This window comes from Pelodiscus sinensis, chromosome 16 (genome assembly GCF_049634645.1).
Source record: "Pelodiscus sinensis isolate JC-2024 chromosome 16, ASM4963464v1, whole genome shotgun sequence".
Lineage (NCBI taxonomy): Eukaryota > Metazoa > Chordata > Testudines > Trionychidae > Pelodiscus > Pelodiscus sinensis.
The window spans coordinates 39,245,983-39,263,765 of NC_134726.1; the positions used below are offsets into that span (position 1 = coordinate 39,245,983).

At 57.1% G+C, this 17,783-nt stretch overlaps 1 protein-coding gene across 2 annotated transcripts in view; it reads left to right on the plus strand.

The window, feature by feature from the left end:
• Positions 1 to 17,783, plus strand: part of PRKCB (protein kinase C beta) — a 246,309-nt gene that overhangs the window by 183,078 nt on the left and 45,448 nt on the right. For both annotated transcript variants that reach the window (XM_075899914.1, XM_075899913.1), the window contains exons 9-11: positions 1,779 to 1,925; positions 11,641 to 11,814; positions 17,146 to 17,237. In XM_075899914.1, the coding sequence (XP_075756029.1) occupies positions 1,779 to 1,925; positions 11,641 to 11,814; positions 17,146 to 17,237 (413 nt within the window). The remainder of the gene's footprint in view (positions 1 to 1,778; positions 1,926 to 11,640; positions 11,815 to 17,145; positions 17,238 to 17,783) is intronic.

Sequence of the window (17,783 nt, forward strand, 5' to 3'; positions counted from 1 at the left end):
GGACACCGAGCCAGTTGGGTGGAGAAGTTGGGGACACGCCCTCGGCTCCAAAGGGGCGCTAGTGAGAGGGTGAACCCCTTTGCACTATGGGATTACTGATTTTCACACCCGCGTCCTAGGCGCCATTCCGTTTGCGGCCAATCTTAGCCCGAACCCCTCCCATTGACTTCAACCTAGTCCCGAGCGCTCCTCCCGCATTGCAGCTGCAACGAGGCACCGATGGCGTCCGACGTTTGCGACGTTTTCTTTCCTTTCCGGCACGCGGCCTTCTGTCCGGCACTGGTAGGGGCTGCCGGTGACCTTGAGTGGGGAATTTTCCAGCAGGGAGAGCCTTACAAGAACCAATTAGCACCGGCAAGGTCTCGGTGATTACTCGTGAGCCTCCTATCTGGAGGAGCGGCGCGCGGCACTCCAATTGAACTGCGGGGATGGGGCTAATGGAATTTCATGCTAGACTGAGCCTTGGGCATGCTCTGCAGCGTGGCGCATTGCTAAAAATTAAAATGGAATAAATTGGGAGATGGCTCTGACTGATTCTGGTTCAGTACGTTCGACAGCGCTGGAGCCAGGAGGAGGCACCGAGCCAGCGATGAGCAGCGGGGCTTAAAAATGTCCTTTGCAGGGCTTCTTAATAAGCAGCTGGGATCCGACCGGCCTGCGTGATGGCGGGGGGGAGGGTCTGTTCTAGGAAGGTAGTGCGGTCTCCTGCACACGGCTGGAGAGAGGCGCCCGGGTCTCGTCCAGCTCAGATGTGACTCAAGGCTGAGCTGGCTACACGTTTGTATTGAACAGCCCTTTGCCCATCAGGGCCGGTGCACACGGCTTGCCTTTGTCAAAGAAGCAGATCAGCTAAGCCCATGTGGTTTGGTTTTTTTATTCCCTAGTAGGCTATGTCTACACTCCAGGGTTTTTGCGCAAAAACGGGCGGAGCGTCCACACCTCAAGCGTGTTTTTGCAGAAAAAAAATAAATTGACAGGAGAGAGGGCTTTTGCCGGTAGAGTGATTCCTTTCCCCACGAGGAAAAACTCCTTCTTGCGCTACAGCTCTTGCGCAAAAAGGCAGGTGTGGACGCTGCGCAGGGCTTCTTGCGCAAAAAGAGCCTATCCGAAAAAGTACAGATGCTTTTCAAAGAATGGCCATCAGAGCTTTCTTGCACAGGAGTGTCCATGCAGTGTGCTTTTGAGGTCTGGACGCGCTTTTGCACAAGAAATTTTTGCGGAAGATCTCTTCTACAAAAAGCTTTTTTGCACAAAAACCCTGCAGTGTAGACAAAGCCTAGATGTTCGCAAATGTCTGGTGTTATTACTGGGCATTTCCTCGTGCGTCTGAGGGCAAGAACAGACCTAGGATGTTTGGTTCTCCCCACCCCCACCCCCACCCCGGCGTGCTTGGAGATGAATTGTCGAGAGGCCCAGTTCTAAGGGAAGGCCTGTCCGGGGGGAATGGTGGAACAAAGGCATTTTAAGAGAGACGGAAGAAGCGGAACATCTGCCCTGTAGTGTCCCTGGGGGAGAGATCGAGGTGGAATGTTTCTCATTAAGTTTCGGGCACCTTCCCCAGTCGAGTTCGATTTCCCCGTGTCCCGAAGGCTGCAGGAGAGGAGGGAGGTGGCTAGGAGCTACCTGGGAGCTCACAGCGGAAGGATGCCTTCCAAAGAGATTGGTTTGAAACCAGTGCGTGCCTAGAAATAATCCCTGTGACGTACATTCGCCCGTGAAAATCGGTCTGCCTCGCCGTTTCACTTGATTTCTCCCTCTCCCCCCTCTTCTCCTTCCAGAGAGCCAGGATCGGGCCGGGCGCCAAGGCGGCCGAGGAGCGGACGATGAACGCCATTTCTAAATTTGACAACAACGGGAACCGAGACCGGATGAAGCTGTCGGATTTTAATTTCCTCATGGTGCTGGGGAAAGGCAGCTTTGGCAAGGTGCGGTGGGAGGCGGCCCACGGCTTCGTCCAGCCGGGAATGACGGCGGGGAGCGCTGGACACGCCTGCGCTCCCTTCTCGCTGGATGGCAGGCCTCGGGAGGGGGGTTGGCAGCCGCACGGAGCTCGGGGAGCACAGCTCGTGGCAAGGCTCTGCAGTCAGATCGCCAGGGCGGAGGAGAACGGGCCTGGCCAAAACCTGCCGAATCAGCAGGGATTCTTCTCCCTCTCTTGTGCCGCGCTGGGTGGAACCGGCCCCTTGGAAACGTCGGCTCCTGCCTTTGAAGGGGACCGTGCCCAAACCAGCAAAGTACTTCTTGCTCCCTCGGGGTGACAGTCACGTCAGGTCCTGTCCAATCATCCCCCCCCAAGCGGGGCCGTAGGGCCGGGTTTGCGATAGGACTGTACCTGTAAGAAATGGTTAGTATGGGGCGGAGGGGGGGCTCAGGGCAGGGTGTTGGGCTGTGTGAGAGTGGGGAGTGGCTCAGAGCGGGGGTGGGGATGTGGGGGTGTAGGAAAGTCAGGGTTGGGGGTTTGAGGAGGGGCTCAGAGCAAAGGGTTGGGGATGCAGGAATCCAAGTAGACTGTTCCTCCACCTCCGTATAAACCTCTTGGCTGAGGCTGGGATCAAACCGGTGTCCTGCAGGATTCACCCGGTATTTCCCCTCCTGTTCTCACCCTAATGGGGAAGGGCTCTGTCCGGGCTAGCGCAGCTCGCTGGGAGCCCTGAGCTCTGCTCCTGCTTGGGCACCGACTCGCCCTCAAAGGCGCCACAGCCTCTGCTGTGCTATCTGGAGATGGAAGTGCTCCGCAGAGTAACTCATGTTGGGAGGGGGGGTTACCGCGTCGCTCTCCCTCCACCCTTCGACCCCCTCAAACCCTCCAGCGCGACGCAAAGCCCTGGTCTGCCCCAGGGAGTTCTTTCGAAATAGCAAGCGGGCATCCCCACGCTCACTCCCGTTATTTCAACTAAGGGGCCGGTGAGTTCGAAATCGGCGCTCCTGTTTTCCGCGGGGAAGAAGCTTAGTTGGAAGTAGCAGTGGCGTGTCCCACGGCCGCTGCCGTTTCTAAATAACGACTCCCCAGAGTCACTCGAGGTCATTACTCCCCAGCGCCGCCTGGGGCTAAAGGCGAGGAAGCGTGTCCACGTTCCCGGAGCCTGCCTCGGTCTCCTTTTGAGGCTCCCCTGTAGCGGGGACGGGCTAGTTCGGTTTTGTGACTCTGGGAGTTATTGAATCGATATTGGTTATTTTGAGAGAATTTGCTAGTGTAGACGTGTCCCAAATGACAGCTCTGGAGTTGGGTGTTCTGGGCAGTACGGCTAATAGCAGCGAAGATGCATGCAGGGTTGTGCTGCTGCTTTGGCTTTAAACAGCCCCCCCTATAACAAGCTCTGGGCCCCCCAGCAATGAATTAGTGCCTGCCCAGCGGTATGAAATAATCGCCTGCAGATTAACGCGGACAGTCAATCCGTCGAAATCTCTCCCACACCCTGGAACAGTGGAACACGTCTCCACCTGTCCCGTGGACCCCGTCCACTCGATACGAAATGCAGACACCGAACTGCGCTCCGCCAGCTGGGCCATCTAAAAAACGCCTTCTCTTGCCTGGTCGGAGACCCAAGCAAACGGCAGTTCCGAACAACAGCCCTAGAACCTTGCCAATGAAAACTAGCCGCTGCGTTGGCCCACCCCCTGCCCAAAAGTCAGCGCTTCGTCTCCTGCGCTGGCATCTGGGAATTTGGGAGGGTTTTCTTCCTCCTCTTCTCTTTATTTTGAGAAACGTTCGCAAGCCCCTCCGTTGGAATGGTGGCTTATGTAAAGGAATGCGACAGCAACTGTGCCTAGGAACAGACTGTTATAAATATGCTAATTAGAGCTTGTTAAAACAGAACATTGGGCTGTGCAATTAGCTCCTGCCCGGCTCTCGGGGCTCCTGCGATTCCCCGGGGGGGGGGGGGGGGCGTTTCCCTGCTAGTCTCCTCTCATCCCTCCTTCCCCTTTGTTCCTCTGCCACCCAGGCCTCCTGCTGCACGCGTCTCTGCCCGAGGAGATGCGTGGAAACTGCTGCAGAGGCTCCAAGGCCTTTACGGGGCTGGTGAAGAGAGAGTCGTTTCCTATTATGTATTTTCCACTGGGATGGAGCCGTTGGACAGTCCAGAATTAACCCTGGAGATCATGACAGCCAACCCGTCCCGGCTGCTTGCTAGCCAGTGAGGTGGGCATGTTGGCAGGGACGGACGGGGGCCAAGTCGACACTGGCACGTTCCTGAGCTGCAAATCGGCCCCGGCGCCATATCTTTCATGGTGTCCATGCTGGCTGGGCGTGTGTGCGCTCTGGACACAGCGCTGGGGGCTGGTGTGGCCTGGCTGGCCTCCGGCACCCTTCCCACCATGCCCGTCTGGCCTCTCTGGTCAGCGTTTGAACTCTTCTGCCCTGCTGTCCAGTGCCCAACCCGCAAACCCGCCCCGGGTTCTTTCTGAAATGGGAAAGTCCCCTGCTTGCTCGGCGCCGCACGGGGTGTTCCGGGGGCCTCTCTCCAGCCGGCCACGCCTGCTCCACGCCCCACGAGATCCCAGCTGGGAGCCGTGCCATGGGGCTGGACCTCAGCCACGCTTGGGGAGAGGAGGCCGCTGTCCAGCCGTTGGAATTCCAATCTCTACGTCTCGAGATGGGTCCAAGGTGGCATCAGCACAAAACAATCATTTTCCCCACAATGGGCCCTCGTTTCCTGAGCGACGTCCAGGCTCCATCGCTTGTTCCCCGGAGCTGCCCGGGGCGCGTGTCGCGATGGCCGAGCTCTGCGGTGCAGATCTGAGAAACACATCCCGTCCTGGCCATGTGCCGCCCGTCCACCCATCCTTTGTAGCCGTCCCCGTAGCCTCCGCCCACGGCCTGGAACGGCCGCTCACGCTTTCTAGCTCCATCTTTCACAGTGCAGGGTCAACCTCCGATCCAGCCTTGGTTTTTAAAACAGCCGGTCGGAGCTGTTTGAGTTTCTTTGAACTTCTTCTAGTGAATCCTTGTCTGGCTAATAAGCCTGGTAGCTCCTTGGGACCCGGCGCCAGCCGCTACTGCTTAGTATTCTGCTCACTCGCAGGCTGTGCCTGGCAGGCATCTGGAAAGCCTAGATATTGGCCTCGGTGGAGTTTAACAAACCTGTTCTCGCCTCATCCCGCCTTGGACGGCCTCCAGCTGTGAGGCTGGAACCCTCCCAAGCCCATCCAGTATATTACAGGAATAAATCAAGTTAAATATCAGCCTCCCGTGTGCCAGCAAGGGAGCTGCAGTCCCTCTTCCCGAGAGCGCCTGCCGGGGCGGAGCCATTGCAGAGACTGGCGCGAGGCTCTGCATGGAACAGGTCTCCGCTGGTTTTGTTACTCGCGGGGAGCCTCCCATTTCGTGGAGAGGGGGCTTGGTCTCCACTTTAACGGGACCCCGGCTGAAATGGGCTTAGCAAGAACTTCAGGCCACCCACAGGCAGCGGGTATCATAGGCAGGGGGAGGCGTTACCTTCGCAAACCGCCAGCCTGCCCCGCCCACAGAGCGCCTGCTGTTGGCATACTGGGGGCGGAGTGTTGCTGCCCCCAGCACCCACCCTCCTTATGCTCCGGGGCCGGGGAGACTAGGGCTGCGTGCTGCCCACCCTCCCCGTGGTGCTGGGGGGCAGCTGGTGCTGTGTGCTGCCCCATCTCCCCATAGTGCTGAGGGCAGGGCCTGGGCAGAAGGGCTGGGGCTGGGGGCTTGCTCCCCCACTCCTACCTTCACCCACTGCCCAGGAGGGCACCCCTCGCTAAATCCAGGCATCTTGGCCCATTCCTGGGCTGGGCCCAGACCCACGCGCTCCCCCCAGGCTGTGCTGGTACCCAGGACCAGGGCAGACCCAAGCAGCTACCCATTCTAGCATGTCTCCTTGAGCTTGGGCCAGTGGCGGGGAGATGGGACCCATAATTCCCTGGGCCCATTTTCCACTGGCCGGTGTCATGTTGGCAAAGGCCTGCTCCGGTCTCCCCAAACTATGGGGAGCTAAAGGTAAACTGAGGCAGCTCGTTCGTATTTTGCAGCTCCCCAGCCTGTCACCCTCGGGAGCAGGAGTTTTATGCTCCTCTGAGTGTTTGGCTGCTGCCGCTTGGTGGGCTGGCAGGACCCCGGCTGGACGAGCTGGGCCGACTTACTCTTCTGCAGGTCTGGGGTTGATTGCTTCCCTGGCGTGGGGCGGGGCCTTCGTTTCGAATCCATCGCCCTGTGGTGCACCGGCCGCAGGCTGCTCGCCGGCGGCGGTTTTTCATCTTGGAACTGAGTCACGGCAGTGCCGGGAGACACGCAGCTGCTGGGTGGGGCGGGTCACGGAAGCGGGGAGCTAGATCCGTGTTAAGAGCAGGCCGCCGTACAATGGCACTGGGGACAATCGGATAAACCGCCGCAGGGGTTTCCGCTCCGGTGGCTGTAGGGCTTGAGTTGCTGTGGGTGCCGCTAGCGCGACGCAGGCGAGTGTAGCTACATCTGCAGGCTCCTCCATGGGCTGATTTCCCCAGGCCTTTCGCCAGCAGTCGGGAGAGGACCTTCCCAGACCCTCTGTGCAATGTGGCCGGCCTGAATCCAGAGTGGCTCCACTGACCGAAGGGGAATAAATCCACATTTGCGCTTGGGTGACCCCACGTGCCCGTCAGCCCGGATGTCCCCCCCAAGCCTCCTAGCATCCGCGCCGTGTGCGCCCCCTGATTTCTCAGGCAGCGGCAGAGGAGAAACTCGGCTCCTCTCCCCAGTGAGGTGGCGCTGCCTGGCTCGTGGTCTCGGTGCCGGCTCCCCAAGAGACACTCCGCCGCTTTCCGCCTGGGCACGCCATTGGAGAGCCACGGACTCCACTAGCCACAGCCCAAGTTAACTCCGGGGCAGCTTCTTCCCATGGAGTTGTGTGCGCCGGGAACCTGTCGCCTCTCGGCCCATCGCAGACACACAACACTGAGGTGGCCACCGCTGGGCCCTCCAGCTTGCGGAGAGAGGGATGCCGGCAGCGTCGGTCCCCTCTCCATCGGCGGGGGGTTCATCCTTGGGGCCAGGCTAAGCAGAGGCTGAATCCACCATCCTGAGCCCTGCGCTCCCGTGGCGTTTTATCTTGAAATGCAATCAGGGTTGGTGTTTGTCGCTCGGGGATAACGTCCTCGTGTGTGCATCCCTCGGTGAGCGCTCTTCCCCACAGAGGCGAACACGCTTTCCCGCAGGCTTCCAGGCACAGAATGGTTTGAAAAAAGCAGCCAGACACTCTCCCAGCTTGGTAACGCCCCAGGAGTCCTCTGCTTGCTGCTGGGGCCACGCCAGGAGTCCCGTCGCGGCCTGACCGCTGAGACGCCAGGTGTGGAGATGGCCTTTCACAAAGGGGTGGCCTGACCCTTCCTGGTGGGAACCGCGCGGGTTAGTGCTCGCTGGCTTCCAGATAATCTCTCCTCTTCAGCTGGCTTTCGGGAGCCCAAGCCCAGATGAATGAGAACTCCACTCTGTCGATGAAAACCCAGTGGGGGTGCCTTGTAAGCCTGACGTGACAACAGGAAAACGTTCAGGGGAAACGTCACCGATCGGTGAAAACTGTTCCTTGGGCGGGGTGGACTTGTCGCGCGGGCACCGGATGAAGCGGTAACGCGATCGTGACGGCGCGCTGCTGTCGCCCTGGCCGCGGTCAGAGCACTTCCCGTTCAGTCCCCAGCTGGTAGAACGGTCCCAGTCGTGTAGATGGGGAGCCTGAGACGCAGAGGGGGAGAAGGCTTGTGGAAGTCCTGCAGCCAGCTGGCAGGACAGCTCTGCCTGAAGGCACCGAGGTTGCGGCTTATGGCACCTTGCTAAGGTGGTCTTGGGCCAACAGCTTCTGCTTCATTAAGAAGACAAGCTCAGCTCCTCACCCTGTGAAGCGATGGCCGCCTGGCGTGCCGAGCAGCAGTGTCTGCCTGAGTTTGCCAAGAGCCCTGAACTTGGCCTGTGCCCAGACAGTGGTAACACCCTAACCATTCCCTCTGCCTCCTGTTGGACACCTGACGCCACTCGGGAGCAGGCTGTCAAGGGAAAGTCCCTCTGAGGCTGCCAAGCAATGGCTGTAAAGATACTAGAGGCTGAATTGGTCTTTCCGCTACAAGCCACTGGGTGCAGGACAGTCACAAAATCCCAGGGCTGGCAGAGACCTCAGGAGTCATCGAGTCCAGCCCGCTGCCCAAGGCAGGACCAACCCAACTCAATCATCCCAGCCAGGATGTTGTCAAACCAGGACTTAAACACCTCTAGGGATGGAGATTCCAACTGCCCCCCCCCCAGGGAACCCATCCCAGCGCTTCCCCACCCGCCTAAGGAAATCATTTTTCCTAATCTCCAACCTAGACCTCCCCCTGCAATGTGAGCCCATTGCTCCTCGTTCTGCCCCCACTGAGACCAGCCTCTCTCCATCCTCTCTGGAACCCCCCTGCAGGGAGTTGCAGGCTGCTCTCAAATCCCCCCTCGCTCTTCGCTTCTGCAGACTAAACAAGCCCAAGTCCCTCAGCCTCTCCTCATAGGTCATGTGCTCCAGTCTCCGGACACTTCCCTGAACCCTCTCCAATGTGTCCACACCCTTTCTGTAGCATTGTCCCTCGTAAGAAAGGGCACCTGCTGGTTGTCTTCTCCATGTTCTTGGCCTCCTGGCCCAATGAGTGCCTGTCTCCGTACACCCCTGACTGTCCGGCTGCTGAGGGTATTTGAACTTCAGTGTGAAAACTGGGGTCTCACGGCCACACACGCGCTGTCTGGCCAAGCACTGAGGTTCGTCCTTAGTTGGAAGCGCAGACCTGTTGATGTGACGCCGGCTGATGAGGTGGGACCAGCGCTGGGTCCGGCCAGGTGCCTGCAGCCATTGCTCGGTCAGGAGACCGAACCGTGGTCATCTGGTCAGAGCATGCAACACTGCGGTTCATGTCCCAGCTGGGGTGAAGCCGTCTGCCCCCGTGCCACGCTTCCCCTATTAGCCTGCCCCGTGGGGAGCAGTGGGGCGCTGGATGGACCAGCCAGGTGGTGGAGTTACAGTAGCTAATCGGAGTAATCAGGATCGGCCTCCCCAGCCACGATTCTCATTTTAATGGGCAAATATTTGCCAAACCGCTTGACCGATGCTCCGTTGTCAGGGTTTTATCCATTAATCCTAGACGCCCAGTCTGCTCTGTTAGGCTTATTTGCATTGAAAACGGCGCACCAATGGAAATAGTCTGGATTTATGCCGCTGTCACGCAGCAGAATTCGACCCCGTGGATCCTCCTTAACCCCACCGTCAAACAAAGATATTGCCACTGGGTTTCATCTGCTTCCTGGGACTCTCCCTCGTGGGGCACCAGCCCTGCTTCCCCTTGGAGAACACTTGCTCTGAGTCCATGCCTGAGCCCCTTAAAGAGCACTGACTTGCTGTGGCTAGCCCAGAACCAGACACTCACCGGGTACCGGTCGCCGGCTCCAGAGAGACAATACCCGCCGGCCCCTTGGCTCAGCCGAGGAGTCGCACTGGAATATATTGTCCTGAGAGGAATGTAGAGTAAAGCCAAGCGCAAGCTTATTAGTAAAGAATAGGGATTCAAGTGATGCTAAGGGAGGCCAATAGGAACAGAAAATGGTTCTAACTAAAACGCAAGGCTGCCTGCTAAACGCAACAGGCTAAAACTGCCTCGGACAAGGGTTGCTCACCAAAAGCCTCCTCTGGGCCCTCCAGCCCGGATAAATCTTTTGTGACTGTTAAAAAGTGCTGCTCTTTTCTAGCTCCTGCAGGGTTTGTGTTCCCTCTTTTTATAATCCGATACATCTATGAAATATATCTTAGGAAATGCACCCCTAGAAAATGTTCATCTCCCTCCCTGTCTGTCTGTTCTTCAGGACACACACCTCATGCTGTTCTCCTCCTGCTGCTGTTAATTTGCTCTGCTTGCTGACTCAATATGCAAATGTAATCCCCAGTGTTTGTGGCAAACCCTGCTCTGTTTACTTGTGAGGATGGGGTAGACAGCTTTATCTTTATCAACCTTGCCTGGTTTAAACATATTTTCAGGATACACATGCAGCTTCTTAATTGTTATTCATACAGCCATCATGCAAGGATCATGATGATCAGCATGTTATGAGTTTTCATTTGATACCTTACACCGTATTTCTTGTAGATAAATCCCATGGCAGCAATGCGTTAGGTGTGGTGAGTTGCTTAGGCCAAGTAGGAAGTGCTGTGATAGATAATGGACCCTCTGCTGGTGCATTGTGGTTCTCTTATGGTCAATCTTCTATCGCCCAAACATCAGTATTTTTGCTGGAATTCCGTTTTCTTGCCTTTCAAAAATCCACGAGGTGCTGCCTCACCATTTTTTTGCAACTCTGCGATGGTACTAAATTATTTCTGTTCCACTCTATGGCTGTTCATTTCCCCTAATTTATTTTCAAAACATCCTAGCGTATGTTCTCAGTGTGACTAAGGATTTTAATAGTCTCTTTTAAATGTAAAGTAATTCCGTTCCACTGCAGATTTGAATTTAACACAACGAGAAGGAGAGAAAATGGGAAGCAAAATGTGGCTGCTGTTGAGCGGTGTTTGTTTCGGAAGCAGTCCCATGCCAAATTGAAGCAATGTATTTTAATAATCGGTGGGGTGTCGGCTGGATTTTCAGGAGGCCTCGATTGGGTTGATTTGATTAATGAGACAAAAATCACACTAGCAGGAGACTGCGGCCTTGTTTATTATAATAAATAAATCTGCAGATTGACACAACGGGCTTTAAAATATTAGGTGAGCAAATTAGGCTGCATGAAGCAAAGCAGTTGCTGAGTGATGGGTCGGCTGAATAATTGTGTTTGCAGTTTACCCTGGGGATATGAAGAGCGCCGTCTTTCATTCATTGACAAGCAAAGTGGAAGAACATTGAGGAGAGTTGCGTAACTTTTTACTGCTGTGGTATTTGATGGGGACTGAATCAGAGCTCGTCCACTTGGGCTGCTTCCGTTCCGAGAGCCCCAAATATGGATGGGCACTGAAAGAAGCAGCCTTAGTCTTGCGGTTAAGTCCTGGACCGAGACTTGGATTTTTTCCTGACCTGGGTAAAGCACGTGGGGCCAGATGTTTAATGATACAGCTAGAACCTCTCTAGTCTGGCACTCTCTGGACCAGCATCATCCATGGTGCGGCACGATTGTAGTGAGCCGGATTCCCACTTGTCATGGGTGTGGCCACGTTTCTTGCAATCCCAAAAAGTTTACAGCCCCCAGTCCTGTCTCTCCATGTTCGGTGCTGTTATTTAGCTCTAATTTACCCCCAAATTTACCCCCAAATAGCCCAGCAAGCAGTGGAAGTGTAGGCAATGCTACGAGACAGTATTGACCTCCTGTGGTCTGGAAAATTCTCTGGTTCGGAACAGGTTGGGTCCCAACGGTGCCGGACTAGAGAGATTCAACCAGTGTTAGGCGCTTAAAGAAATGGCTTGATGCCTATTTGTATCTTTTGGGTGCAGAAATACCTTTGCAAATCTGACCCCTCGTGTCTCTGCACCCCAATTCCCCATTTGTGACACGAGGATTGAAGTACTCAACTACCTCGGTGGCTTTTTGGGAGGGGCGCTGTCCTGGAAGCCCCAGTAAAACAAAGGGCCCTCCAGGGGCTCGCCTGACTGCAGCAATGACAAGGTGGAAACGAGGGGTGCACGCGCCGTGTGAACCGTTCTCCCTTCCCCCCACAGGTCATGCTCTCGGAAAGGAAAGGCACGGACGAGCTCTACGCGGTGAAGATCCTGAAGAAGGACGTCGTTATTCAGGATGACGACGTGGAGTGCACGATGGTGGAGAAGCGGGTGCTGGCGCTAGCTGGGAAGCCCCCGTTCCTAACACAGCTTCACTCCTGCTTTCAGACAATGGTACGTGGCCGACCCTTCCCTTGCCACCTGCCTTGGGCAACGTGGCCCTCCGTGGAGCCGGGGGGACGTGGAGGTTTGTATCCGAAGCGCAAGTGAGGGGGGTGAGTTCCGGCCTGGAACGGCTGGGGGTGGCGGGAAGGAGGTGGCAGTCACTTCAGGTGGGAGGGGACACTAGAGACCAACCCCAGAGATACCTCGACCTCTCCAGAATCCAAGGAGTAGCCCTGCCCCTGCCCCCACCACGTTCTCTGCAGGCCCCCGGGACAGGGTCCAGAGAAGAGCAAAAGAAACGATTCAAGGTCTAGAAAACGAGCTGTGAGGGGAGACTGAAAGAACTGGGCTTGTTGAGTTTGGAAAGGAGAGGAGCGAGAGGGGACATGAGAGTGATTTTCAGGTGCCACAAAGAGAAGGTAGAAAAATTGTTCCCCTTGGCCTCCGAGGACAGGACAAGAAGCAAGGGGCTTAAACTGCAGCCAGGGAGGTTTAGGTTGGTGTGACGTAGTGGGGGTGCCTTGCTAGGGCTGTGGCGACCTCTGCTGTCTGTGACAGGAGTCATTATGCAAAGGGGGCTCCAAACCTGTCTGACCAGCTACCCCCCATGGGGAGGAACAAAGGAAGGTGGATGCCGCCCCTGGCTGGGGCATATGGGTGGTGCCACTGGGTGCACGGCGCATGGGTGCTGCTGGCTCTTGGGCGTGTGACACAGGCGCCGGCTCTGGGCATGCAGCGTATGGGCTGGAGGAGAGTTAGTTAGTTTTTCTGTCTGGGAGCATGGAGGAAGCAGCCTCAGCAACAGGCTGGGGGGTTTAGAAGCCGAGACCCCCCCCCCCATCTCAAGGGGGGCTGAGGCATCCTAGGCCTGCCCTGTAACCTGGTGACATCTGTGCTGTGCTGTATTCTGGAGGGCAATAAACTCCCTCTGTTCTACCGGCTGGTGGAGTCTGTTCGTGCCCTTTCAGGGGTGCAGGAGGCGGGGGACCCCAACGCGCCGTCACAGTTGGACATTAAGAAAAACTTCCTATCGGTCAGGGTGGTGAGACACTGGGATAAGTTGCCTAGGGAGGTTGTGGAATCTCCATCCCTGGAGATATTTCAGAGCAGGTTGGACGGACACCTGTCAGGGATGGGCTAGATCAGTGATCCTCAACGCAGCGCCCGCGGGTGCCATGGCGCCCACCGGGCCATTTCTGTGTGCCCACTGAGTGATCCGGGCTGGCCCCGCCCCCAGGCGCGTGGCGCATGGGCAGCGCCAGCCCCGGGTGTGCAGCACATGATCAGTGCCGGACCCGGGCGCATGGCGGTTAGGCGGCCCCACCCCTGGGTGCACGGCGTAAGGTCTGTGCTGGCTTCGGGTGTGCGGCGTATGGGCAGTGGTGGCCCCGCCCCCAAGGGCACGGGACATGGGCTGTTCCGGCCCCGGGTGCGTGGCACATGGGCAGCCTCACCCCTGGGCATGCAGCACAGTTTCGGCGCCAGCCCCGGGAGTGTGGCACATGGGTGGTGCCAGCTCTGGGCACACAGCGTATGGGTGGCCCCGCCCCCAGGCGCGTGCATGGCCCCGCCCCGGCCGCATGTGTGGCCCCGCCCCCAGATGCCTGGCGTGTGAGCAACCCCACCCCTGGCGCTTGGTAGCTCCAAAAGATTGGGGACAACTGATCTAGATGGTGTTTGTCCTGCCCTGGGGGCAGGGAGCTGGACCCCATGACCTCTCGAGTTCTAGTGTTCTAGGAGTCTCTGAATATCGAGACACTGCCGGGTGATTTGGAGCACGATAGACATGCCTGTAAATAAATAGAGTAACTGAATGTGGGGCCAGATTTTCAGCCCCTGGATCTAGACTGCGCTCTCTGCACCACCCGTGACTCATGGTAGCACTCGGTAGGTGCACACCCCCGGGCCTCCCCCAAAATCTCAATTGCTAAATGGGGTGCCCCCACATGCTCCTTCCTATTCTCCTGGGTGCCCCTTCCAACCTACGCTCTGAGTGCACAGATAACTGCCTAGAGAAGGGCTCAGCTGTTTTCCCCTTGCCAGCTTCAAAACTTCCATGCAGAGATGGCTGCCGCCACCCAATATATGTACTCCGGGGTACGTGTTCAAACAAGGAGCAAGCAGGCAGCCTGGCAAATTTAGCAGCCACCTACCTCTTGGTCGAATTAGACCTCGTCCTTCAGCCTTTGGGAAAGACCCTGGTCTAGGACGGACGTTCCAGGCCAGGTAGCAACACACCCCTGTTGTCTGTGTTTGCAACTTGGAATGAAGAAGCTGAGCAGATGGTGAAACCTAATAAAAATCTGGACATTTCAGATTGAAATAGGCATTCTATTAACGTGTGTAAACAGTAAGTGTGGGGGGGAAGGGGAGCTTTTTTAAAGCCATCTCTGGCCGGCGGTTGAGCAACTTGAAAACGAAAAGGCCCAGGCACTTGTCAGCAGGAGCAAGGAACAGTAATGGGTACAGGCCTTTCGCCGGACGACCGTGACGTCCGGGAGGATTACGCTCCAGTGTCATCCCAGCAATTGGATTTGCCGAACACATTCAGTGTATGTAGAGCGTGTGGCCCAGCTTTGCACAACAGTCATCAAACTGCGGCAGGGAAAGCGCCTTCAAACAGCATCTTTGTGGCATGTGAAGTGAGTCCCGCGGGATTATTTCAAGGAGCGCTACAGCAGCTAAACAGGAATCCTGTTTGTAATGTAACGGAAACGCGTAGCCGAGTGGATTATCAAACGCAGGCACGAGCGCTCTCCCAGCCTGCGCGGGGAGTTCAGCTGACTCACTCTCAGATCCACCCCTGAAAGGAGGAGAGAATTACTGTGCAGGCATCACAAGGGGAAGAATTGCCAAATTTTGCACCATCAGCTACAAGCTGGTGGGTGTGAGTGTAGCATCTTTATACAGCAGTCCTAGAGCCTGGCTGCTACTGCCCACAAAGTGTAGAGGCCTCTCTTGGTCCATGTGAGCCAGGGTGGAGAGGTCCACTACCGGGATACAGGCTGAACCTCTCTAGTCCAGAATACTGGTCCAGCAACCTCTGTGGTCTGGCATGATGTCAGTGAGCCAGAGGTCACTTATCATGGGGGTGGCCAAGTTTCCTGCAGGCCCATAAAGTTTGTTTCCAGCCCCCAGTCCTGGCTCTGTGCTGTTATTTGGCTCTAATTGACCCCTAAGGGTGTGTCTAGACTACAGGGTTTTTTCAAAAAAAGTGGCCTTTTTTTGAAAAACCTTCCCGTGTCTAGATTGCTAAAGTAAATGGAAAGAACGCGGCAGTTTTTTTGACTGTGGAAAACCTCGTTTTACGAGGAAGAACGCCTTTTTTTGAGAGTGCTCTTTCGAAAAGCGCTATGTAATGGAAATGGCTTTTTCGGAAGTACTGGTTGTAGTCTAGACGCTCTTTTTCGAAAGAGGCGTGCAGTCTAGACACGGCCTAAATGTCTTCTCAGAGCCCAGCAAGCAGGGGAAGTGTTGGTCATGTTGCTAGACAGTATTGATCTCCCGTGGTCTGGCAAATTCTCTGGTTTGGCCCCGGTCAGGTGCCTGGACTAGAGAGGTTCAACCTGTAGTGAGCAGTAAGAACAGGGATCGTTCTGGCTTTACCTCCACGTTGCAGTGCGGAGCGAGGCAGAAGAAACGGTCAATAAAACCAGCAGGACCCCAACAATTGCACTGTTCCTGCCTCAGCCGCTGGGGGGGGGGGGACATGCCTGGTTTAGCAGGCTCCTCGAGACGTCTCGGCAGGCAACGAGCGGACGTCCGTGGCAGAGGCTGGCTCTCCGTGAGCTCAGTGAGTCTCCTGTCCCGGCACCGTCCTGGCTCTGCTCTCCCAGACTGCGCATGGGACTTGCTTTTGCTCGGCGAAGGTGCAGCTGTCTGTGCCAGCTGGCATGTAGGGTAACGCCCGCGTAAAGCACAAACATGCTGGTTTTCTAAGAATGACGGAGGCGCACGGCCTGGTTTCTAGCCCTGGCCGGGCTGTCCTGAGTAGGCACCTTGGTCATGCTCTTCCCCGCCGAGGCTGAGGACTTTTGGGGAGCCGCGCTGAACACTTACCTTGTGTTTCTTACACCACAGTTGTTTCACAAGGGGGCCGTGCTGGCAATGGGGCTGTCCCTGCGGCACATGCGTGGAGGGGCGTGTGCTGACCTTCCGGACCTCAGCCAGGTCTATACACATTTTAAACCCCTGCCGGGTCGTGTTTCATGTCACCGGCCAGGCCCACAGTTATCCTGTTTCCTTAGCCTCCAGGTGGCCCGTGTGCCACGGGGAGTTTAAGCGCAGAGGGCGTGTTCCCTGCTTACGGTTGGCACTGAATGGAGCCAGTAGGAGAGGGTAAGATGGGGGCGGTGAGGTCTACACAGCTTCCTGTTGGCTCAGCTGAGAGGCCGGCTGTTTCTGGGCCAGGCCTGGGCTGGGAATCTCGGCTGAGGTGCTGCTGCGCTCCCAGAGTCGTGTTCGCAGGGCGGCGGCTGGTGCCAATTCCCGCCGGGCGGCTGCTCCCCAGCATGGCCGGGAACGTTGTATTTCAAGTGAGGACTTAGCAGGCAGGCGGGGTGGGGACCCAGGCAAGCCAGTCCCAGATGGGGGCGGTACTGAGCAGGCATGTGGGAGGACAGAGGTTCGGCTGCCTTCGCCGCGGGGCCGTTGGCTGTTCCGGGGCTGGTCGCTCACTTGCCTTTTGCAATATTTTTGCAAGGGCCGATGTTTCTTCCAAGGCGAACAAACCCAAACTACAAACCCCCCGCTGTTCCGATGGCTGGGTTCTCCCCTTGCACTCCTCCCTGTAATCCTTGTTCTTTCCCTCCCCAGTAATGGGACTGGAGTGTGGGCGCCGGGCTGGGGCTGAGGAGGAGAGGTTTGGGGTGCAGGAGGGGGCTCTGGCTTGGGGGGGGGGTCAGGGCTGCAGCAGGAGAGGTTGACCCTGAGTGGGGGGGCTAAGGCAGCTTCCTGCCTCTCCTGGCCCCGCAGACCATGCTGTGCAACCATGGGAGTGCAGAGCTAGTGCTGGGGTAGGGGGCAGAGCCCTGTGCGCTTCCCCCCTGCCCCGTTGCGGGCTGCTTCTGGGGCGCAGCACAGTCTGTGATGCCAGGACAGGCAAGGACCCTTGCCTTAGACCCCCCCCCCTCCACTGCTCACCTGATCCCCCTGGAGCCCCGAGTCCCGGGGCCCGACAGTCCACAGCCCAGGGCTGGGGTGCACCCCGTCGAGTGAAGCCCGCAGCTCTGTGTAATAGAGCTGGGTAGAAGAGCCCCCCCTTAATCTTCACCCCCACTGACTTCCCAGCACGCCCAGCGCTGCTGCAGTTCTCAATTGTCACCTTTTTCTTTTTTTTAGGATCGCCTGTATTTTGTGATGGAATACGTGAACGGAGGGGACTTAATGTACCAGATTCAGCAGGTTGGCAGGTTTAAGGAGCCCCACGCCGTGTAAGTCCAGCAGCTGGGGCCCGTTGGGGGGCGGTGCTTCATGGGGCTGTGGCGGGTATCTGTGGGTTCAGCGCTGGCAGGTGTTGAGGTCGGAGACATGGGGCGGGGGTGCAGGATGCAAAGAGGAAACGTTCTCGAGCCAGCCTGACGGTCAGAAGCCGTTTCCCAGGGCTTGTTTTTTGCCTCGCGGCCTGAAAAAGCACCAGGGAGTGCTTGTCAATTTCTCTCCAATTAACCGTTGCGCGAGGCTGCAGACAGGATGCCTGGCCATCTCCCCGAGGTTTGCACACCAGCTGCAGACATGCTGCCGGGCCCAGGCCTCGCCTTGATCCTGGCCCACAAGCCAGAGAGCTGCCGAGCGTCTCACGGCGCCAGTCGATTTCCCACGTGCGTCCGAGGCCAGCCCACCTGCAGTTCTGTGCTGGAATCCCTCCATCTGTGGAACCTCCCAGCTGGAGGCTCCGTTCCGGAAGCTCGTGTCTACTGAGAGGATTTGGCTTTAAGCTGTGGCACAAGGTGTCCCTGGCACGGCGCTGCATCCCACTC